At 39.6% G+C, this 24,297-nt stretch overlaps 1 protein-coding gene across 2 annotated transcripts in view; it reads left to right on the forward strand.

The window, feature by feature from the left end:
* The window catches only part of MIDEAS (mitotic deacetylase associated SANT domain protein), a 60,010-nt gene that overhangs the window by 11,354 nt on the left and 24,359 nt on the right, over positions 1 to 24,297 (forward strand). For both annotated transcript variants that reach the window (XM_064658181.1, XM_064658182.1), the window contains exon 2: positions 20,204 to 21,896. In XM_064658181.1, the coding sequence (XP_064514251.1) occupies positions 20,439 to 21,896 (1,458 nt within the window). In that variant the 5' untranslated portion in view covers positions 20,204 to 20,438. The remainder of the gene's footprint in view (positions 1 to 20,203; positions 21,897 to 24,297) is intronic.

Below are 24,297 nucleotides of genomic sequence, written 5' to 3' on the forward strand. Positions count from 1 at the left end.
GGTTCTATGCACTTGGGTGATTTCAGCCTGGCCCTTATGCAGAGTTATTTCATACTTTTCTGTTTCTAAGTTGGATAATTTTGTCAGTGTCATTGAAAAGGTAAAAAATGGAAGAAACCAAAGTGGTGGATCAACTTTCTCCCTTAGAGCATGGGTTCAGGGCATTTTTTACATTTCTCAGCCACTCTACTGTGGGTTTTTTTATTGTGAAGATGAATAGAACTGCTTAGTTTTGCTGTGTGCTAAAAAGCATCTTAAGAAGACAGTTCTTTCTGAGTGACTTGATTTATGAAAGAAGTACAGTTTGGAGGTAGAAGAATATTCTGTGTTCAGTGACAGCTATAACAGAGTAATTTTAAGCGACAGAATTTGCTTAGGAAAGTGCTCTAGGTTAAGTGTAGGATGCCTGGCTGTTTACAAGTAACTGTCTAAGCTGCACAGTTTGGATGCGTGGAGGCAATGTGAAAATCTATTGACATCTTTAGTTACTCAACTGGTTTATTTTTGGGAACTCATGAATTGGCAGGACACAGTGACCCTGTCTGAAAGGGAAAAGCATCATGACTTTGAATGCAGGAGACTTAGTGAATATACTTGCTACTATTTCTTTGCAGCAACTATCATGGAGATTTTAACCCTTTGCTTTTCCATGAACATTTTTGCATAGTGTTGATATATTTTAATGAAAATCTAATACTACTCTGTCAACACAAAATGGCTTAATGTGTCAGATTTGAAGAGTATGAAGTTCTCTTGTTTGAAAAAGGGGAAAAATTATTTGGTGATAGATTGCTTGTTGGTAACCTTTTATGTTATACCCTTCACTGGGAATAGCTATAGCTTGGATTCAAAACTGGTCCTGGTCACAAGAGGCTGCAACATAAAAAAGGCAGAGCAGTTTTGCATACAAGTTATATTGGGTTAGCAAGTAAGGAGCTGAGAGAGGTTGTATTTATGTATACAAAAGCACAGCTGTATTTTGTATGACACTGATACTGTTTTTGCACTCTGTGGCTAGAGAGACCCAGTAGACAGAATTAAAAATTGACAGTAACAACTGCAAAGTGTTGTGGAAATTTTGTTCTTTCTGTTGTAGGTTTTCTGCTCATGACTGGTTTATGAAAACCAGTACCCTTCGCATAGTGCATAAGAGTGAAACCCAGAAGGCTTTCTGGCAGTGTGGTCCTTGTAGCTGCTACTTATAGTCCTGGTTTGGAGAGCTGATACAAGTTTGCATGGGGAGTTTATTGTGGAAGACAGTTGGTTTTCTCTTGGCCTTTAATATTCAGTACTCTGACAGCATCAGAAATTCTCAACTGCATTATCAGTTTAGTTGAAAACAACTTCATTGCTGGAAATAAATAACTTCAAAGCATTTTACTTAACGTTACTTGCAGTCATCTTACTGAAAAGTTAAAGTTGTGTTTGTTACTCTTAGTTATTCCATATCCCTTTATTCATTCACACAGTTCACTTGTAGTATCACACCAGCATTGCAGGATTTCTTGCAAATGCTGAATTGCAAGAGCAGATAAGTTACCGATCACTTTGAAAGGAAAGAATCACTGATTTGATTTTTGTGTGTTATAAAAACAAAATTTTAAAAATGCTCACAGATGAAGAAATAAAATAAAGCAAAGGTTAAGACTTGGCAAACTGACTGGACTTATGGAGACCGTTTTACTTTAAAGGTGACTTCTCCACCATCCTTTTTTTTTTTTTAATTAGAAGTAGAAGTGGTGTGGGGTTTGAGTTTGTTTTTTTTTTTTTTTTAAATAAAAAGGAAGATCTGGAAAACTCATGTGTCTGGAACAATGTCAGCTTATCTGTTCAGTAACAGTCCTGGTCCCCTACTATTGTTAAATACAATTGCTGGAAAAATTTGTCTTGAGTCTCACATCTTAATTGAAGGCAGGGATGTTAATACAGTGAGTTCTTTTTTTTCTTCTCAGTACTGTCAGTGCTAATTTTCAACTTAATTTTCATAAATTTTTATTTTGTCTAGCATTTTTTATAAGATGTGCCTAATTTTAAGAATACCATTGCATTATCTTTTAAATACTAAAATATAGCCAGCTGAAAATATTTTTCCCTCCTCTTTGTGGATGACCTTAAATACAAGTTTGACAATTACAAACACCTTATTGGTTAAACATGAAAAGTAAAGGTGAAAAAACTGAGGTCCTTGATGCATCTTTTTAAAGAACTTGTTGAAAGCAAAATAACTGCTTTTATTTCAAAATTTAAACAAAGGAGTATGTTTTTGATGATTGCAAAGACATTATTAATATGCTGGAGCCTTTGTAATTTAATCAGATTGTGTTGTGTAATGCTTGTTTATGGGGATAAAGCATTATTTTAAGAAAAAAATATTTAAGTAAGTTACTTAAGAAGCAATTTAGATGGAAGAAATTGTTCATACCTGCAATGTGTGTAGTCATGTAAATGCATGAAGTTTACATGTAGTCATGTAAACATACAGCATAGGTGTAACATATGGGCAAGATAGAATACAATTAGTTAATGATAAAGGGTGTTGTTTGAAGTCACAACAACAAGCACATTGTGCTTGCAAATAGCATTAGTCTTCTCTTCTTACCAAACAAGATATACAAACATGTTATGGCCTTAATTTCATTGAAAGCATTGCATCTCTTGGAAGTTGAGGATTAAAGCAGCTGAGAGAGAATTTGTTTTAGGATTTTTTCTTGAGGATTGTTGGTAGCAGTGTATGGTTTTTTTTAATATTAAAACAAAACAGAAAAATCTTCCCCATTAATGAAGTCTGAGCACTGTTATGTAGTTAGACTTTTTAATCTATGTTTTAGGGAGCTTGCTTTCCTTGCAGTGGAGAAGTTGGAAAAGGAGCTGTGTATATTCATTGCTTGTAGGAATGCAGAATAAGTAGTATAAACAACAAAAGGGGCTGTATATTAAAAAAAAAAAAAAAAAGGAAAGAAAAATCCTCATCCAAGACCTAACTGTAGTAACTGTGTTCCAGGATGCCTTTCTGTGCACTGCAGGACAGAGTACAGGACTCTGTCCTGCCAACGTCTATAGCCCTGCCTGTCTGTGCAGGGGTGTTTAGTGCCTGGCTGAGCCTGGGTGGGCCTGAATTAATGAAGGTGGGGACTGAGTGTCACAGCAGCTGCAGCCACAGGTCGTGGCATGCCAGGCTGCCTGTGAGGGCAGGGGGAGCTGCCAGGTGCCTGTTTGTGGGGGCAGCCCACATGACTCTCAAGACCGGTGAGCTCAGCTGCAGGGTGGACACAAACCCTTTGAAAGATAATGTTTCTTCAGGCTATCACTTGGGCTCTTGCTCAGCAGCTGAGGCATTTCATTGGGAAGTGCAACATCAGAAAAGCACGCTTTTGGACTCCAAATGGCTTTGGAGCAGCTGTACTGGAACAGCTAAATAAATATGAGCCCCTGTAAGAGGAAATAACTTTTCTACCAGATATATGCACAGATGGATTGTAATCATAGTGAGTCCAGTGTTTGCCTGAACAAGAGAGAAAACTTCAGCAGAGAGCTATAAATGGAAATTTGTGCTTATACCAGCTTCTTGTAGCAGCGATTGGAGTACACTACTTCTGTTTAGTAGGAACGAGACAGGCATCTCATGCAGTTTGAAAATAAAGGAGCTAAGGAGACACCAGCCATGAGCTACAACAGCAATGTACACTAAAATTTATTGATGACCAGACGCCTGCATAGGTGTCTGGGAGCAGTTCTTCTACAGCAGTGTGAATGGACCATGGTAACATAGGTCTGTGTGCTGGAGGTACTGACCTACTGGATATCAGTGTGCTCAGAGAGAGCAGAGGAGGATAGCACTCTCCTGCCAGGGGGAAACCCAGTGTTTTGCTACCTCCAAAATACAGAAAAATAAGATATTAAAAAAAAAATTTGCAAGATTTGCAAATATTTGGAAGATATCTAGTAATTACAGATACACTTCGTAAAATATTTTGTAATAGTAGAGCAAAGTACTGAGCTAAAATTATACATAGACAGCACTTATGAGAGTTGCTGCTTATTCAGGAAGGAATTATGATTGTAAAATAGTGGATCTGGTATAAGATAATTCGAGGTTTATTTAATTGGTTTGTTAATGAACAAGAGAGTCTTTAATAAATACTGAAGTACTGAAGTTCATAATTTTCAAATTCTAATATGTTTCATGAAGAGGGAGTTGTTACTGGTGTGATTTTACTTTAAAAAGGCAGCTTCAAACTGAAAGCAAATTTGTAGGTTTAAATGACACTCTCTGTGTCTTAAAATAAATGGGTTGTCTCTTGATAGAAATGGTGCCAGTACCCAGAGGAGGCCTTAGGGCCATGTGATGGAGTTGCATGCCTTAAAGACTAAAATGTGACTTTAAGTTGGTGCATACATTTGTAATTGTATGTCTGTCTTTTTTTCTTTAAAAAAAGAAAAAAAAAAGGCTTATTCAGTTTTAGTGTGGGAGACAGGAGGTGGTCAGTGATTGCTTTTAAATACTGAAGTTTTCCAGAATGCCTGGGAAGGACATGGTGCTGCTTTTGTGGTGCACGTTTGCTGAGGTCTGCGCGGCAGCAGATCTCTGGCAAGAGCTTGCTGTGCTGCACAGACCAGTTTTCCACAACCCTCAGCAAGTTGGTCACCATGGATTATTCTTTCCACATGTCGATTTTGTGCATGAAGCTACTTTGGGGAACTGAAGCCAAAATTCAAGAGTTTGCTTGAAGGGAGTGTTAACCATTTACACATATATGTCTCCCTGCATTCCTTCCCAGAATGATGGTAGAAAATATTCCTAGGCTGATTTAGTGTAACAGCTCAGTCACTCTCAGTAGTAGACACTGCTGTAAGTATACAGATTAGCAAGAAACACATGGTGGGTGGATTTTATTACTGAAGAATTAGTTCTCCACACTGAAAAGAATGTGTCCATGTTCGGCTGCGGAAATTTTTACTATTGCAGCTAGACAAGCAAAGTATATTTATTGCTGGGGACTTTATTTTAAACTGTTTATTCAAAGACCACCAGAACTGTCATTTTACTTAAGGCATAAAAAGTTTAAAAAATGGGAGTGTGGCAGGCAATTTCTTTTTTTAACATTAGAACAGCAGATATACTTATTTTAGAATTTGAGCTAGTGAAGTGATACTGGGACCTGAGCAATTGACAGCTGGGGTTATTTCCAACTACTGCTGTTAAAAACTTGAACCTCTAAATCCAATGTCTACTGAATGCTAGGGGGAAGTTTGTGTATGAAATTTTTCAAATTTTTAACAATTTGCAATATTTGAAACTATAAACTGTTCCTCCAATTATATTGAAAAATTTGGCACAAAACATACTTTCCGTATTAAAAAAAAGTGCTAATTCCTCTTTACCATGCAAATATCTGTGCATAAAATTAAAATATATATCATCATCATCATCATCATCATCATCATGGCTAGGCTTCACTAACAAAGATTTGGGGAGGGCTCTACCCACATTTGTCATAAGTGCGCTGGTGGCTAAAAAGGCCAGTACGAGACAGGCACGTCTGGTTGCAAAAGTCACAGCAGAAAGACCCCTTAGGTGGTAAATTCTGCAAAGCACGACTCTTTCTGCATTGTCTTTTCTCCTCAAGAGTGATCCTGCGTGCGTTCTCAAAGGAAGCAGCAGCGTTATAGATGGTGTGTCTCCAGACCTCCCGATTGGAGGCCAGAGTAGATCAGTTATGTTGATCAATATGGCCAAGGCTGAGATGTTGTTTCAGGGAGTCCTTGTATCTTCTCTTTGGGGCTCCTCTCTTGCGGCAGCCAGTGGCAAGTTCACCATAAAGCAAGATCTTAGGGAGGTGGTGGTCCTTCATCCTTGAGACGTGCTCTGCCCAACGCAGCCGTGTTCTCAGCAACATGGCCTCAATGCTTGTGACTGCTGCTTGTTCTAGAACAGATGTATTGGTCACATAATCTGACCAGTGAATGTTTAGGATTGTTCGGAGACAGCGTTGATGGAAGTGTTCTAGGAGACGCAGGTGGTGGCGGTAGATGACCCATGATTCGGAACCATATAAGAGAGTAGACAGCACTATGGCTCTGTAAACACTGATCTTTGTACTTTTCTTCAGGTGTTTATTTTGCCAAACTTTTATGAAGTTTTCCGAAGGCACTATAGGCCTTTGCTAACCTGTTGTCTGTCTCTCCGTCAGTCTTACCCCATCGGAGGAGATGAGGCTACCTAGGTAATTAAACTGCTGGACTGATTGGAGCTCTGATTCGCCAATGGTGATATGGGGATGATGGAAGACTTCCTGAGGTGCTGGTTGATAGAGAACTTCTGTCTTCTTTAAGCTGACTTCCAGCCCAAAGCTGAGAAGTATAATTAAAATGGTAAACAGCTTCTTTTTATTGGCAGTGGTTTTATGTCCAAATCTATCCTATTATTTCCAGATAAGGTATAAGTAGAAAAATTATATTAAAGAAATTACCAAGTCTGAGAAGCTACTTTAAAAAAATAAAAGGGGTGGCACTCTAAGATGTTATTATTGTTGCTTAGTTGGATGCGTGGTTCATGACTTTTGAAACAGTTTGTCCTGCCGCGGTATCTTAGTGGAACTAAGTATATATAACTGGAAGGCACCGTGTTCTAGAAAATGGACAAAATCTACTGGAACTGTAGGTGCAAGAGGAAGGGCATCTGGAGGGTCCAATACACTTGTGGTTTCAGGAGGGAGAGATTTTCTTCTTTCTGCGAGTTTTTTCGTCATCTCACCCTTTTCTCTCGTGTTAGCTTCCTACGTGTTGCAACGTGAATGGAAACCAACCACCGTACTTTACCTCAGTCTGAAGTCGAAAGTGATGAATTCTTCAGCCCTGGGCCTCTGAAAGTGCTGCTGGGGGAATCCCTGTCTCTGCGCTGATGCTACTGTGAAGCTTTACGCCAATACCAGGGTCACACGTCTTGCAGAAAGTGAGCTGAAGTTAGCTGGAGAACGTGGAAACCTTGCTTAAGCAAAGCTGCTGAGTTTAGAAACGTCTGCGGTAATAATACAAACTTAGCCTGCTACCTGCAGGAACTACATACGGGTAGAAGCCATTCTTTTATCTAAACTTTTGTTTCTTGAGGGTATGATATGCAGATAGCAATGAGTGTGAAATTTCTTCTGCTTTTTTGTTCATTTTTATGGCTCTGACAGTACTTTTGTGACTCTGATTTGGCAGATTTTGTCTGCAAGGAAACCTTTTGTGCTGTGTTCGAGATTTGCAGGCAGGCAGGCAGAGAACAAAGCCACAAATACGAGTGGTGTGAGATTTAAGAAGAGCATTGACTTAATGACTTAATCTACTGTGAATGCCATCACAGTTATGTGCAAATTAGTACTTGTTCTTTCTTTCTAAGTAATACTGTGACTTAGCATTCCTCATGCATAGCTCTCAAGGCTTGGTTTTCTTGTTGTTTGTTTGTTGTCCTCCCTCCCCTAAATAGCTGCGAAAAATACATAGCTTTTTATGGAGAGGGGGAAAATGAGGTTTGCATTTCAAAAACTATGGCCCCTATTTTATTTCTTTCTGTGAAACCTTGTTATGTTTCACAACCAAATGCGTGATGGTTCTGCTCCTCCCTTCCCCCTCTCACCCCTTCAATAACAGAAATCTGTAGGGCAAAACAGTGACCAAGGACCATGGTGCTCCCTGACCTCTGGGGCCTCAGAAAGGCCAGTGATGGCAGTGGCAGAGCCCTTTCCGTGGTCTGTTGAAAGAGTCCTTGTTCCTGCAGACCAGCTGCTGCAATTTGTGCTGTGTTCCTGCTAAATATCAGTAGAAGTTGCTCTTAACTTCTCCGGATTAAACAGAAAATTCAGTTAAGAGAGTTCAAAGGATGGAAGCTTGTCCCTGCACGGGTGAGCTCCATCGTGCAATTCTGTCATTCATCCGTATCTTATGGGCCTGAAAACTGTTTCTTATTTGTGGTGCCTCGGATGTTGCAGTTGTGGGAAAAGAACAAAAATTCTTTTCCCTTGGAGTGGTTGTCAGGAAGGAGATTGCAAAAATGAGAGGAATATGTATGCCATGGTAATTGCTGAAAGCACTGTGTTACAGATTTAAGAGCTCTATTTTTTAATTCTCTGATTCCAATGTGTGCTTTTATGCTTATGGTGATTATAAGTGATGTAAACACATGAAAATACGTATCAAAGTTAATCTACATATAGCTAAAAATTAGTATGTTCCATCCCTTCGTTCTTCACTTGAATTTGTAATTGCATGCAGGGAAAGAATTTGATTAAGTTCTTCAGCATTGTTATGGAATCCCTAGTCAAAATTAATAACAGTGTCAGGATTGCATCTGAATAGGCCTACCTAGTATCCTGGATTGTTCTGTGTGTCCCCTGGACACTACTGCGGCCAAGGCTAGTGTATCACTATGGACATATGCCTTATAGGTGACAACGTTAATAAAAGCTAGGACAGTATTTTTAGATCCACAATAAACCTGCATTGACTGCTACATGCTTATCTTGAGTTTATTATTTTGCATGGCATACAGTCTTGTGGGTGGGCTGACATAGAAAGAAATGTTTTGGAGAGGTTTACACGTGTACTTTAGCCATCCTTAGGATGGGATTTCAAACAGAGTGAGAGTCTAAAGATGATTGAAAGGGTAGGGCAATAGCTTGACGCTGAGTTAGGTTATCTTCTCTGTCACAGACCTTCAGGCAAGTAATTTCAGAGTTTCTCTCTCCCAGACTTAGTCCTCTTCAGTAAAATGGGTATAATACTAGTTCCATCCCTTAAAGAGGCCTTGCCAGATTAAGTGCATTAAGAGTATATAATGCTGTTATAGTTTGAGTATGAGGCCATACAACCATGTCAAGTAGAAATTGCTGTAATTCAGTTTCTGTACTACAGTGCAAGAAATGAAGCCATGGGCAATAAGAAGAGTGCACCTGGCTAGTGTTGTCATTTTCTTAAAAAAAGAAAATGCAAAAGCCCCAACGAGTACTGTTCATGCAAGGGGAAGAGCCCTTGCCCTTAGCCCACAGTGCCAGGCAGAACTTGTGGACAGTGCAGAGGCACTGTAGAACACTGCATCTGTGGAGTATTGATTGGTTAGAGATCTCTAGTGTGACACTGACATGAATATTTTAATGTTAGAGCTCTTCTTCAGATATGGGTGGGTGAACTTTCATGTGCTTTAGAAGACATTGTGACTTTCGTATCAAAATAGCCTTAACATTTACATCAGGGCGTGGAGAGTTTCTACGGCATTCTTAATGTGTAATGTTCTATACCAGTTTCTGAATTATGGTGTATCTGTTTAAAATGAAGTTGCTTTACCTGACATCTTGCAAATGCAGTCTGTGAGCAAAACTGAGATCAAGTAATTATAGAAGAGTAATCTCTTGTTGGCTACCTTTTTGCTTTTTAGTGCAAAATAGGCTGCTTTGTCTCTCTTTGTTTACCTGTTAAAAGTACAGAACGTGGCATATGACCCATGTGGTGAGGTTGGATGAATTGGTGTTAATATATTGCTTTAACTGTTGCGAAGTATTATGTAAATGATGACTATTCCAATAACATCAGGTTTGTTTGTGGACAAATTACTTCAACTACTTTCCCCCAGAGAAATTTGTCTGCAGTGTAACATATGGTAGAATGTTTTTCTGCCTTGGTTGATTCCTAAATCTTTTCCAAATGGGGAAGAACTGTGTAACAAATGTCAGCCTGATGATGAGAGACTGGATGTTCATTCTTATTGTTTGGAGATTTGCTGAAAATAGTAAAGTCATCAGAAGCTGTGGGACATAAACTGAATTAGTAACCTGTTTAAAATAAAGAGAGTACTATCTAGCTGGTGTGGAAAAGTCCTTTAGAATCTACTATCACAGAATCACAAAATGGTTTGGGTTGGAAGGGACCTTAAAGATCATCTCATTCCAACCCCCATGTCATGGTCAGGGACACCTTCCACTAGACAAGGTTGCTCAGAGCCCTATCCAACCTAGCCTTGAACTAGATGACTAGATGCATTATGGATTATGAAGGAGAATCAATCACAGAATTTCTTTGTTGTGAGAGGATCAGGTTAATGGAATCCCTATACCGAAATACATGATTAGTTTATTAGCCTTTCATTCCAAAGTGAAAACTATATTATGTAAGGGGTTTTATTTTTTTTTCTTAGTGATTTCTTTTGGAGATGGTCAGGTATTTAGTGCAGATCCTCTCAACAGCTTTTCTGGTGAGTTGCTGTATGGCTTTCCAATTATTTATGACCTGGTTTGTTGTTTTTTTTTTTCCCCACGAATTGCAGGGACTTAATATTCCTGTTAATAGCAACTACATAGTTTGTATCTTTAGCAAATACAGTTGTTCAAAGTGTAATGTGGTGTTACTGACTCAAAATGTTATGACTTCAATTAAAATGTGTTTATGTTGTTCCAGGACTCACAGAGTTGACTATGTGAGTGCAGGATGCTTTCTGATCTGCTTAACACTCATAGAACTCCATGTTCAGGTGGATTAATGAATAAACTTAAGTTTTTCCTGCAGTATTGAACTTAATCACTGTGACCTTAATTTTGTCTTTTACTAAGAACTGAGTCTTTTACTCAATTTAAAGTAGCTTTGTAAGGGTTCTTAATAGAGGAGACCTTTCCTCATGCTGTTATTGAATGACTTTTTCTTTCTAGTTAAAAAGTGCAGGATGAGCAGTTTGTTTGGTTTCAGGTAGGCTTGTTGAGCTGAATCTTCAGGAAGCTTCTGACTTTGCTCTGAGTAATATATCAGTATGAGGCTGATGTCACTTATGCCCCATTGTGGTAGTGCTTCATAATGTTAGTAAGGATACAAATAAGCCACTACAGAAATGGGAGAGCTTTGTATTTGATCCAGTATTGGTGCCAACCATCTGCTCTTTCCTTCATCTACTGAAATCCCTGTGCCTAAAAGGAGGATATTGGGCAGGTGTCTGGCAGGTAACTGGCAGGGAACTCTTGAATCCTGGGGCTTGGAGAGTGCTTTGGTTCTTTATTAAAGATTAGGAAATCAGAGTGCTCTCTGGGCCCCTGGATTCTTAAAACCTTGCTGTTTTTCACCATGTAATGATTATACTTGCCCATGTCTTTCAGTGTTCCTACTCCCGGTATTAGTGGGCATTTGCTTGGCTGCGTTGTTGTAATGCCTGACAGCCTCAGTCATGGCTGAGAGCTTACTGTACCTTGTAACAGACCAGCACAATAAAAAGACCCTTTTATAGTCAACAGTGGCAGCAGGAATTCTTAAAAGACGTAATTTTAGAAATTTGGACTAATGCCCTGTCAGTGCTGTTACAGACTGACTGCTTGGGTAGTTTTATAATAGATTATCTCAGTCAATACTATCATCTGTCTGCTAAAAGTGTGTGGATGTAGGCAAACCAAGGTCAGTACTGCTTCAGCTTAGATAACTGCTGATAAACAAAGATATTTCTGGGTCAAGTGAGATAGAGGCAGGTGTATGACAAAAGAACAAGTGTGTTACTGTGTGACCTTTTTCCTTCATTTTTTGGGTTACTCACTCATCTTTGGTTATCACTACCCTGGTTGCATCATGTCTCAAATTAGACTTCTAAGCTCTTTGTGGAAGAATCCTCATCCAGGCTGTTAATGGCTACTGTTAAAGATAATACAACTTTTTTGACCTCAGACTAATATCAGTGTATTGGGTTTCAAGTATTATTCTCATTTTATGAACCAGTCTGAAGTGTCTTGGTTAAGATGCATGTCTGTAGCAGAGCTGGAAACTGATCCCAGATCCTCTGGGGTTCTGCCTGTACTTTTAGTCTCAGCTCTTCTCCAGCCAGAGTTGGGTGAGTGATGATGCCTGCTTGACGGTGTTAAGAATGTCCATGCTGAGGGCTATGGCTTAGGTATTGAGTGCATTTCAGTTGCTCATGAAGAAGCCCCAGGGAATGGAAAGTATCATCGTGTCTGTGAACTTTCACCATTCTCTTCCCTTATTTGTAGCCCATTACCTCTTGCAAAACCTCGAAGGAATCTGTGGAGCACTCAAACCGTGGTATTCCATGCACTGGACATCTATGCATGCTTAGTTTTGGGCTGGAGAGGCTGAGATGGGAACACCTGAATTTGCAGCAGTCTTTCCTGTTGCAGCTCAGTGCATTCGGATGTGTTTTCTTCTCAGGGCTAAGGTGCAGACAGATTTGCTTTGTTTCTGGGGTGTCCATGCAATTCAGCAGCTGGTGTGTTTGTGGCAGTAGAGGCATTTGGAGTGAAGGACACATTGTGGTTATGTCAGGTATGTGAATGCGAGGGCAGGGAAAATCTTTTGGCCTGCTCTTTGCCATTCTGACTACGGAGCCTGCTGCGATTACTGCATTTAGGAGTGTTGGTCTCTCTGTTGCTAGCAACTGCCTTCCCTGACAGCTCCAAACCAAAAGAGCTTAAAATAGCTGTCTAAGGGCTTACAATTAGAACTGTTAATGCATTTCCAGTGGGAAAGAATGGTGTTCATGTAACTTTATAAAGCCTGAAAGCAGCATTTCCTACTCTGTAATTGCTGTGCTCATTCTGCACTCTAAAGCTGCCTCAGCCTCTTCAGATCATGGTGTTTATCATGGCATAATAGCTAATATGCCTAAGCTCAATATACAGTTTATAAACATTAACCAATTTAAGAAATGTACCAAGTACCTATTTTATTAAAGGATAAGCCTGGTCTGTGTTGCAAAGCCATTTGTAAAGATGGCCTTTCCTGCATATATGTTTATAAAAGACTGGTTTATGTAGCTGCCTCTCTCATAGTGCAAGATGAAAGACTGGTCTGGTGTAAATCATGAATCGTGTGTTTTCATGAGATGAGGTTCCAAAATTTCAATTATTTTGGAAACACCATTCAAAGTTTTGCTCAAAAGGAAATGAAATTGAGGATCTGACTTTTACCTCTTCAATAGCTGATAGAAACAATGTTGTCAGTTCCTTTAAAAATAAATCAGGTTTGTTTTTTTTCTTTTGTTGTTTGTTTAATAATCTGCTAAGTTTTAAAATTTCAGTTTGTCTTTTTATTAGTTTTTCTTCTTTATCTGTGCTGATTTTGTTCTGGTGGAGCTATTTGTGTAAGCCAGGTTTTGTCTGGCTTGTTTGTTATAAGGGCAAGACTAATCAACACTTAATGGGCATTTTCTTTGTAACAACTTTTTGTCTCTTTCTCATCCTTTAAAACAAAATTATGTGGAAAATCCCAAGTGTGTTTTGAAAAGCAAGCCTCCAATACTTGTACCAAGTTTACAGCTTGAATTGAGGAAGACAACCCAAAAAATAGGTTATTTTTTGAGTGTTCATAGTACACAACTCTAGAAGAAAGAAAACTTCTCTTTGAGGGGCATCTGTGATGCTTCAGACCCTGTAATTCAAAACCCAAAAATCCTTCTCTATAATGTCGTACATACTAGAATGGATCTGTGTGTTTAGATGGAATGTGGAAAATTGTGGTGATGGGGATAAATCAAACCAGTCCATGGGTGTGAATAGTAGGTCCAAATTGAATCAGATGGCATGGTTTGGTGAACTTGATCACCATTTGAACAGAAAACCACTCAATTAAATAATGTTTATGGGAGTGCATTTTCACTGCCTCACCTTTATTATATCCTTTACTGTAGACCAAAATATTTTATTGAAGTAGGATTTGTATTTCTCTTTGGATTGAATAGTTCATGAGGTGTAGTTCGTATTTTTCCGTTTGGGTATGTGTATTTTTCCCAAACAATATGGCAGTTCTACATTTTGTGTTATTTTGCTTGCTGTGGGTAATTAACCTCTGGTGCTGAATGTCAGGAATGATCTAGATTGGAGCAGTAGTTTGTTGCATCTGGTGGCACAATACAATCTACCTGATTTTGGTGGCACAAAGTCCTTCAGTATGACTATTGTCTCCCATGCTTCACCTCACAGAGCTGATGGGTTTCACTTTTGACTCTCTGGTTAGTACAGTGGTTTAATAAAGCTTTATTAGTTCCCAGCCTCTGAAAATGGGAAAGTGAAAGTGGTAGCAAAGTATTTTTAACAATGCTGCCCTCAGGGCAGAGGCACCTTTGTACTCACTCATTTTAGTCACAGTCTTTCTCTGCAATAGAAATGGGCCAATGACCAGTGAAAATTTGAGTAGCTTATAAATATCTGCCATGCATACTAATTTAGGTATGTGTTTGCTAGCCCCAGGCAAGCACCTTCAGGAAACTGTGGAAGTTGTCAAACTTCCTGGATGCTCTGCTTTCCCTTTTGTTGTCTGTCTGTCAGTGAAGCAGCTTTCCTTTCATCTCTTTGCCTTTATTATGGGTATGCTGTAGGATTCCTTTTTTTGCTATGCAGTGTTACAGAAACAAGTCAGCCTTCCTGATTTCATAGCCTTTATTGATTCTAGGTGATACAGTTCTCTAGATTAGTTTCTTACTGGGGTAAATGATTGATACCTATTTACATTCTTTTGTAGTAGGCTTCTTTTAATTGGAGACTCTTCAGGTGGTTGGTTTTGCTTGTTCACTTTGGGCTTCAGTTGCTGCCCTTTTGTATAGAGATAGGCATTCTAGGTGTCGTACCAATTGGGATAAGGTGACAGGAATGTAAAACCATCGTCTTCCATTTATGTTTTTGGCTGTCTTGGACACAGTTGTGTTTCTCAGTTGCTTTGAGCTTTCTCCCGCCTTTCTTCATGAGATAGATTGCTGTGCTTGATGTATAGAATTTACAAACATGGTCTATTTTCTGTTCTGTTACCTTTCCTGTTCAAGGTGTCTGAAGGTGGTGAGTAGGAGGTTGCAAACAATCTGCAGGAATTTTTATGTAGCTAACTGTCTGGAAGAAAATGTGACAAAGTGAGTGTGCAGGAGAAGCTTTAGAAGGAGGGATTGAAGCTGTTTTCATATACAGCAGAATAAGCATAGGATATGTGCAATAAGGTTTGTAAATGTTTTATCAAATGCAAAAATTGTCCCATGTTTTCTTCCCTTTCTCAGTTCTTACTCCAGACTGTTGCAAATGGTGCTGCTGGTTCTATAGGGGCAAATTTCTGTCAGCTGGAACAAGTTTCTTATTTGTGATGCCCTGTACATTTTCAGTCATTTTAAAAGCACAAAGAACCAAAACCTACCTTATTGAACCTCTTCGGTCCTGCTATTACATTAGAGGAATTAAATTTTCTTTTGCTCTTTCTGCACATGTGTAAATGGCACACCCAATTTTTATCTTTTACAGGTAGATTTAATTAAACCTGTGTTTTCCTGTAGGTTTGAAGGGAAACTGGTAGCTAGTATCCTTTATTCTGTGCTTAATTTTTGACCTTCCTTTTGTGTGATCTTAGAAGTGAGTTAGTTCCTCTGTTTCTGTTCCTCATTAGTAAAACGTGTCATGATTCTTTGTGTTTCATAAATGTGGGATTTGACCATAATAATGAGCAAATTGGAGAAGGAAGGTTTGATTGCGCTGTGTCAGAAGGACACCAAGTAGCTTTCTGCATTTGACTTAAGTGTAACAATTGTTCTTGGAATCTGTTCATCATCATTAAAAGTGATTGAGGTTCTTACAGGGAAGATAGATAATTTGAGCTGCTGGCAGCAGGAGGACTTAGTGAGAAATTATTCTTGTCACTCTGATTTGACAGATTTCCTGTAAGGAACTGTGACAGCATTGCTGTAGTTAGGGCTGAGAATGTACATGAGCTAGAACCCAGGAGCACTTTATTTTATAGGAAAAAAACCCAACTAAAATAGAGGAATTTAAAAGCTATGATGGTGGAATAGAAGATGGTCTATAAGCACTGAATCCTTAATTTTGCTGAGGTTTAAGGAGAAGTCAGAGTCTTTCCTGAGTCATTTCTGCAGCATTCTCTCAGAGAATTGTGTGCAAATTATCTCTAAGGAGATGAGGAGTGTGCACAATTTAAACTTGCTTATCATGCCAGATACAGGTGGTACAGCAAATGGACTAAACAAAGCACAGGACAGCACAGCCCTCAACAGGTGAATTAAAGAGTAAAGTTTAAGGTTATTGCAGTGTGTGAGGTCATGATATGTGAAATTGTACAAATATGCACATGCTTAGTGAAGAGATATTTACAGAAATGCAATAATGGTGGGTGGATATTAAGTATACATGCAACAAGTTTTAAAGAGAGGTAGATATATTTTACATTAAATGATTGCAGTTGAGTATTTTTAATTTGTCCCCTAAATCAAATAACCTTTAATTAAGGTTTTGTGGCAAACTCTTCAGGCTAATGTTAAACTGGGACAAGATGGTTGCAATGGATAGAGATGTCTAAACAATTCTGCTTTGGGTTGAGTAAAATCTGCCGAGGGGTCCTCAGGGCTGGTACCAGCCTGGTGAGTGGCTCTGAGTGCCTGTGCCTCGCACTTCTCGGGTATCTCTGCTTTGAAAGGACTTCATAATTTCAGAACCAATGTCCTGGATGCAGGCAGAGACTCCTCCACAGTTCTGTTGTATACTTGAGGAAGTCCTTCAAGATGCTCTGCCTGAACGTAGCCCACATGGTGTTTAATTTGTTTTTATGATTTTCTTTAAGGCAGTACTGCAGATACACTGGAGAAGTTTTAGCTAAAAATAATAGCTCTGACCTTTTTCAGTAAGGTCCCATAGGTTACTTTGCTTATGTATTTTTCATTTCATTCCAGAAAATACTGCATATTTGCCCATTGGGTGTATGTGTATCTAATTTGACATTCTTTTTAGGTCTAGAAGAGAAAGCCTTGCAATATGAAAAATTCCTTAGAAACCTGAAAATATTTACAGTATTAAAGGAGGTGACGTACAATTCATATTCATCTGAAGAAAGTTCAAGAGATGTTCTTGAATGTCAGAAGTTCCTGGAAGTGAAAACAACTGGTGATGTTGCATGTCAAATCTTAGCATTATTAAAACAAAATACACTGATGCTAGGTTATGCTTTTTCTCTGTGCAGTGTAAAAGCAGTGCAAGGTATGATAACACCTCAGTATATTTGGAGGTAAGACACAGTATCTTCAGGGAATTACAGTATTGGAACTGGCTTTGTGCTTTATTCAAAGATAAGAAGTGGTCAGGGGTGTACTGCTCCAAAGCACACTTAAGGCTGGAAGTGTGTTGGCATTTTACTGTGCTACTGCAGGCTGACTCTTGTGCTGAAATTAAAATAAAACAAAAGAAAAAAAAGGCCCAAAGCTGGTAATTGGCTAGGATGATGATAGTGTGAGCTAATCCCTCAACCTCAGGGAGGGAAGCCTGCTTAGTCAGAGAGCCAGCAGTGCTCATCCAGTGAAGCTGCCAAGTGTGAGCTTTCCTGAAGCATAGTCATGCTGCAGCTTGAACATTTATCACTGCAGCTTAAACTATGGACTATTATTATTATTAGGATGACATAAAAGATATTCTTCTTCATTTTTTTCTATATAGAAAGAACTTCTAAAGAGCTGGTTTTATGATGTGTTCTTTTACCATCTAATACTGGATGCACCAAATCCTATTTTGTTCTTGGTGATTGCTTGGTTAGGATATAGTTATTTTTGCATGTAACTGGGATAACTGGGATATTCAGTAATCATGTCTTGTTCAAAGTACCTTAAATCTTTTTCCTCATTGGCAATGTCCTTTTCACTGTCCTGGGTCTTGTGCTGAAGAATACCTTCAGTTGTACATTCTCCTTTGCCTTTAGGTTATATCTGAACTTACTTAATTTTAAACTTTGCATCTTTTTATCTTCTTCCCAGATCAGTGCAGTTCTAAACTGGTCTGAGCTAGGTCTTGCTGGTGGCTTCTTATCTAGTAATGGAAGAAACAGAGCCAAAGTCCACACAACTGGAGGTTTGGAAAGCTGTTCTAATGCAATGCTTTCTCACTAACCTGAGAATCCTTTTGCTAAAGGTCTTCTGAATACTTGTCTGTGTGGTAGCTGCAAATCTCAGCCACCACTATTAAGAACATCAACTGGTTTTTTTGTGTTTTTTTTTTTTTTTTTTTTAATTTTAATTTCTTTTTTTCTTCTTTTTAAATTTTTTTGAAGACAGGTTGAAAACATGGACCCTTGAAGTTGAATGCCAGCTTTTTGGCAGTTACTGTTACATTTTTCCTCAAGGTGTAGAAAATCTACAGCAGAACTTCAGAAAGCTGTCTGACAGATTAAAATTTGATCTAGTGATAACATCTTCTGGTTATCACAGAAAACCTTGCATTGTCTTTATCGGAATTATGTGACTGATCAATATAAAAGCAAGTAGAAGCATCAGTGGAAGGAAAATTGTTACAAGGTTGTCTAGTTTGGAGAGAAAAACAGCTTGTGATGATTTCAGAAAGTAAGACAGTGTCAGAAACCACTGTTAGTAGTATTACCTCAGGTCTTATGGTTTAGCTGGTAGCACTGATACATTTGCAGTGCTGCAAAAAGCAAGGAGAGAGGATAACATTAATGCTTCTGAGAGGCATATAGCAACCTTTCCACCTCCACATTTTTGTGACCAGGGATTTGTTTCCTGCTGTAAGATGTTTTTTCCTTTCCTAGTGAAGTTTTGAAATAGGAAAAACTTACTTTATGAAGTATTCGCTTGTATACTAGTTGCAGTTTAGAGAGAATTTTCCATCTCACGTGTCCATAATTTCTCCTGGAGTTATTTTCGTCCTGGTTGGAGAGGCCTGGAAAACGAGCTGAGACATTGTGCTTAGAGGAGGGAGGAATGCCCTGGCTCTGTAATACGAGGTGGCAGGAGTCCATGATTTGCAGCCAGGGTGAAGGGGGAGGCAGCGTGGGGGAACAGCTATGTAACAGCCTGAGGAAGTGACTCACTTCACTCTGAAACACAGTCCCATGGTTCCAGTAGCACTGAAGCCAGGCTTGGCTTCTGAGGTGGAAGTTGTGTAAGTTAATTGAAACTCTTTGTCTTTTCCTCCTCCTCATGTTTCCAACCCCACCTCAGTACTGCACTGTGCCCATATCTGTTTAGAGGAAGCTCAGATTACAGGACTTCAGTGTGCTATATAATCTCTGTTTATTATTTTTCATTTTAAAGAGAGATAAATGGATTGCAGGTTTCATTGGAGTGGATGTGTGTTAGTCTTACCTGCTCCACTCAAGAGAAACTTGATCATGTAGCAAAAGGGCTGTAACAACAATAAGTTTTTAACGATTTGTTATAATCTTTCTGAAATATGTTGGCAGTGTGAACTGAAGTGGAACAGAGTGCCTATTTAAAAAGATAGAGACTTGCTCTTAATAACTTGAATGTTAGTAGTACTAGTTTAAGAATTTAATTAAATTTAAAACAAAACATTTTAAAGCGTTTTAAGTGTCCTAGTAGAAATACTAGTGTATATGTTAACACATTAGATGTTAATCCTGCAAGGCTCTTAGAGTTTGTGGATAGCTTTTTTTTTTTATGGAAGAAGAGGGTGAGAGGGTAGAATTGTCTTAGACTGCCTGTTACAGAAAGGCTTTCTTCTATTTTATTTGTAGCTCTACAGTAACAGATATTTGCCAGTGTGTGGGAGCAGCTGTAACATTCTGCCTGATCTACTTTTTGGTATGACCTGAGCAGGAGCATTTGCTTTCAGCTGTTGAAGAAAACATCTGAGAGAGCAATAGGTAGAGCAGGCCCTGTCTCCAGTTCTTGGATGTTTGGTGGGCAGTTCTTATTTGGAAAGCAGCTGTAATGACTGGGGGTAGCGGGGAGCAGTGTGACTAATGAGCTGCTGCCTGTCCCTTTCCTTCAGAACACTGCATTGAGCATCTTGCTGTGTGTTTGGCTGCAGCCTTCGCATGTGTGTGTTGTAAAGGGCTTTGGGAAATGTGGCCTTTTGGCAAGCCATGAAGGTTTTTTTGTTTTGTGGTTTTGAGTTGAGATTAGAAACAGATTATTCTGGAAGACATAGAAGTAACTGGCCAGATGAGAGGGAGTTTAAGAGAAAAACCTTCAGGATGAGCTTGAGTGATTAGTCAGAAGTCTGTGTGCAATTGGGAGTTGCATCATGCAAGTACAGTGTGATATCTGTTTTGTAAAACTAAGTAGTTTTGGTTTACATTCTTGTAGCAGGTCAGATCTATTGTTTCTTACCTGTATTATCCTGGTCTTCATTTCCATGGGAAACAGGACAGACATACACATTGTTGCTTATCGCGTGAACGTTCATAGGCCAGTTATGTCTGGTGATGATTCATTGCCAATGCTTCTCTATTTCAGGACCTGTAACTAAGTGGACCCTACTGACCTCTGAACCACAAAGTATAGGAGTGAAAAGAAGTGGGAGAAGCACACAAAGAAAAAGGAAGTGAATGCACTTTCCTCTGGACTTCTTTCCTGCTCTTTATTACTAAAACTGAATGGAAAAGAGAGACTTCTGTGCCTTTCCTCCCCCAGCCTTAGGGATGGGTGGATTGTGAATACTATGCATGCAGCCGAGAGAATAGGCTGAACCATGAATCTTCAGGCTCAGCAAAAGTCTTCAAGCAAAAGGACTGGGAAACGAGTTGCCTATTTTAATGAGCAGGAAATAGGTGTGTTGTCAAAAGAACCACAGCAGCAACTTAAGGAAGGACAGTACTATGGTCATGGAGGGAATATACCGGTCTCCCAAACTATGGAGATTCCTCACACAGGAGGATTAACAAGTGCACCCAACAGTGTTGCTTTGATGAACTCTGTTTACAATCAAGATAGGGGAGAATCAATGATGATGCCCCAGTCAGTAACAGCTGTCAAATGGCAGAATTCACTAATGGGAAACCGATTGCCAGAGAGGGGTGACAGCCACTGGCAATCTCCACCTTCAGTGTGGAACCACAGTATGGTTTTTGGAGGCAACCCAAAAGGACCCCACTCCAATGCTGGTGCCCCAGGCTTCTATGGCCACCCAGAGGCCCTTAAAAGAAATCAAGAGAAAGGAGTGTTCGTGTCACAGCTGGACTTATATGGAGATGCTGTCCAGCAGATGATGTCCCAGAAGGCTCAGCTGGAACAGCAAGCCCTGGTTAGACAGCAAGCTCAAATGAATTCTTTTCATCAAATGCAAAAGCAGCAGCAGCAGAATCAAAGTCTGCCATTGCAGCCTTTCCAACTTGCATTTGGTCACCAAGGTCAAAAGCAAGGTCTTCCTGAGTTGTTACATGTCTTTCAAGAAGCCCCAGCTTCTTCCAGTCCAGCATTTACTGCTCAACAAAAGCAGCAAGCTCTTCCTCAGCTACAGCTGTTTGAAAATTTCTATCCTCAGCAGCAGCAGCAGCAGCAGGCTGCTGCACAAACCTTTGGGTTGCAGCAAACTACTTCCATAGCACAGCCTCATGTGGCAGCTGCAGCACCTCAGCATCATATGGTGGCACACCAGTTTCAGCAAACAGAGAGGAACCAGGAACTATTCAAGGCATTAACAGAGCAAAATCAACAGACTCTGCTACCTCAGACCCAGATTCCCTTTCCAAGAAGGTCACGGAGACTCTCCAAAGAAGGTGTCCTGCTGACATCTGCAGGAGAAGTGTTGACTTCCAAGCAGGCAGAAGAACAACCTGGCAATTTATTTCTGCATCACTGGCAATCACATCAGCAAGAGGTCCCATTACAGCATCCGTCTGAATCACTGGCCCACAACAAAAGTGGCTTTTCGCACCCCAAAAGAATGGATCTGGAGCAGAAGGATGTCCTGGTCAACAGTGAGCAGTGCCAGATGGAAACAGACAGGCAAGCCCCAGCCCAGAACGGTAGAGATGAGGAGAAACAGGCAGCAGCAGCTGAAGAAAACACTCAGAGAACTAATGATTTTCAGGGAGTCAGAGGTGGTGTAATCCAGAGTACTCGACGGAGACGACGTGTTTCTCAAGAAGCCAATTTGCTGACTTTGGCCCAAAAAGCTGTTGAATTGGCTTCTCTTCAGAATGTAAAGGTAAGGTATACATCCTAACCAATATAGCATGTTTTAGACTACAAAATAGGGCTGAAATGAAAGGAATTTATGTTTATATGCAGGATAGGATGGTATCTTGAACTGTACAGCAGGGGCAGCTCTGGAGTGGAGGCATGTAAGTTCAACTACTGTAATTCATAGATGCAGGAAAGTGGAGATCTAATGGAGTGAAACCACCTAAGGGCAGTTTTATTTCACTAAAACTGAATGTGATTTTAGCCCAGGACTTCAAAATATGGATGTTTTCATCTTAGGTGTCAAGGTGTCAGGAATTTTGAGAGACAAGTGTAAGCAGTGTACTTGTCTTTTTACCAATTTAATGTTCTCTTCCTTTTCTGTTAAAAGACTGCTGCTTACCTGCCAGTTTTTCAGTTTCAGCAGTTGAAGCATTTCTAAATTGTGCTCTCTAAAAATTACATAATGCATGTTCAATATTTCCCAAATATTAAATGCCTGAGAAAGCCTCACTTACATGAAGAACTTATACCAGGCATAACAAAGGTCTGTCTCATGCAGCATCTTGTTTCTGAGAATGACCTGAGAATAAAGTCTGCCTGTAGACTGTCTGTAGGGCTTGATGGGGAAGAAATCTGGTGTTGGCTGATTAGGTAGTTCACCTCTCCTGTCCTTTTGGCATCCCATCAGTCTAAACTGTACAGTATATATTCCATATGGCAAGATGATAGAGTTCAAAATTAACTACCCAAGGGGGAGGCTAGGGATTTTTGGAGTTGGGTGGAGTTTTTTGAGGGATTGTTTTTCGAAGATTTTCTTACAGTAGTGGTTTGACTAATCTTTCATTGAGTGTCTGTCATGAGAAGTAACCATACACTTTACCTGGGAAGCTTTGTTGCCAAAGGCTGATGAAATACAGATGTTAGGGCATGAGCCACTTTTACCTACAGTTTTTGCCACTTGTGTTGCTGCCCAGTCAGGCAGCAGAGGGAAGAGTATTTTATTCCCAGTCTTGTTCTCATCATCTTTTTTTTTCCTAGTTTGTTTGTGGCTGGTTTTTGCCCATCTCTTCCTTAGAGGAATGTGCTATTTCAGTGAAAAAACAGTACTAAAAAACAATGTGGTGAATATCCATAGCCTGTTTCATCTCCTTCACAGCAGGCAGCAAACAGTAACTGATGGTTGATGCTGCCTTCAATCTTTTTTGCTCTTAACTCCAGTTGAACAAGCAGATTTGGTAGAAAACTAGTAGTAGTTAGTAGCATGGTCTGTTTGCTGATACATTTCCCAGCCATTGTGTGGTTATATTGCAGAAGGCCTACAGTTCACATTGCACTCTGATCACCAACAGAGTGGCAAGAAAAAGCAAATAGAGCATCTAGGAAAAGGCCCTGAGAGGTGAAGGAAGGAATTGGCCATTTGAAGGCACGTCCGCTTGCAGCTTGATTCATAATATAAAGGCCAAACAGATAAGTGTTTTGACAGATGCTCTTTTGTTCTTTGCTGTTATGCAAGCAGCTTGTTTGCTTCCATGATGGCACTAGCAGAAGAACTCTATGTTTAGATCTGTTCAGGCCTTCAGGATAAGCTTTTGAAGGATGTTAAATTCTTACCTGAGGTCTGATGGATTTTACATCTTTAGGGGGTTGGATATCATGCAAGGGAGAAAAAGAAAATGCTTACTGAAGAAAAGTGATCTGCTTCTCTTACTAGTGTCCTTCTGTTACAAACAACCTAGAAGCCTTCTCTGCATGGTTCTGTGAAGAGTGTGTACAAAGCTGTAGAGTTAAATTGTTGACGAAAGATACATCATATTTTGAACAAGTTGTTTGAACATTCCAATGTAGGTGTGTGTATCTTATGCAGAAATAGTATTCTGGACAGCAGTATCTGTCTACATGCAGTGTCACAACTGATGCTTTGCACCAGAGCTGCTCATCACCCGTGCCTGCCTTTTTTCAGGTGGTGCAAGCTTATTGCTGCTTACAGGCTGCAGTAAATTCTCAACTCTTAGTTTTATGGTTTCATTTCACATATAGCTGTTATATGCAAAAGGGCAGTGTGATTTGTTGTCTTAAATAGCCAGAAAACTTTTCTCAAATCTGAAATGGTCATCTTAAAGGGTGTCTGCATTTAAATATTCCTTTATGGAAGGCAGACTCTGTTTTGGTTACCTGGCCTCTTCGGTAACTTTGGTTACCAGGGCACCAGCTGCTACATACAAGAGAAAAAAAAAAAGTTTTATTTGTGGAATTGTGGTTCTGGACTCACCTACAAAAGAAAAAAAAAAGTTTTATTTACAGAACTCCTTCATGGACAAGCTTTCTTTTTAACTGCAGAGAGAAGCTGCCTCTACTTGATGCAAAATGATGGCAGAAAGCACTGTGTGGGCAGGTGTTTCTGAAAGCCTGGTGTGGTTTCTTGT

This window comes from Pseudopipra pipra, chromosome 6 (genome assembly GCF_036250125.1).
Source record: "Pseudopipra pipra isolate bDixPip1 chromosome 6, bDixPip1.hap1, whole genome shotgun sequence".
In the NCBI taxonomy this organism is placed as follows: Eukaryota; Metazoa; Chordata; class Aves; order Passeriformes; family Pipridae; genus Pseudopipra; species Pseudopipra pipra.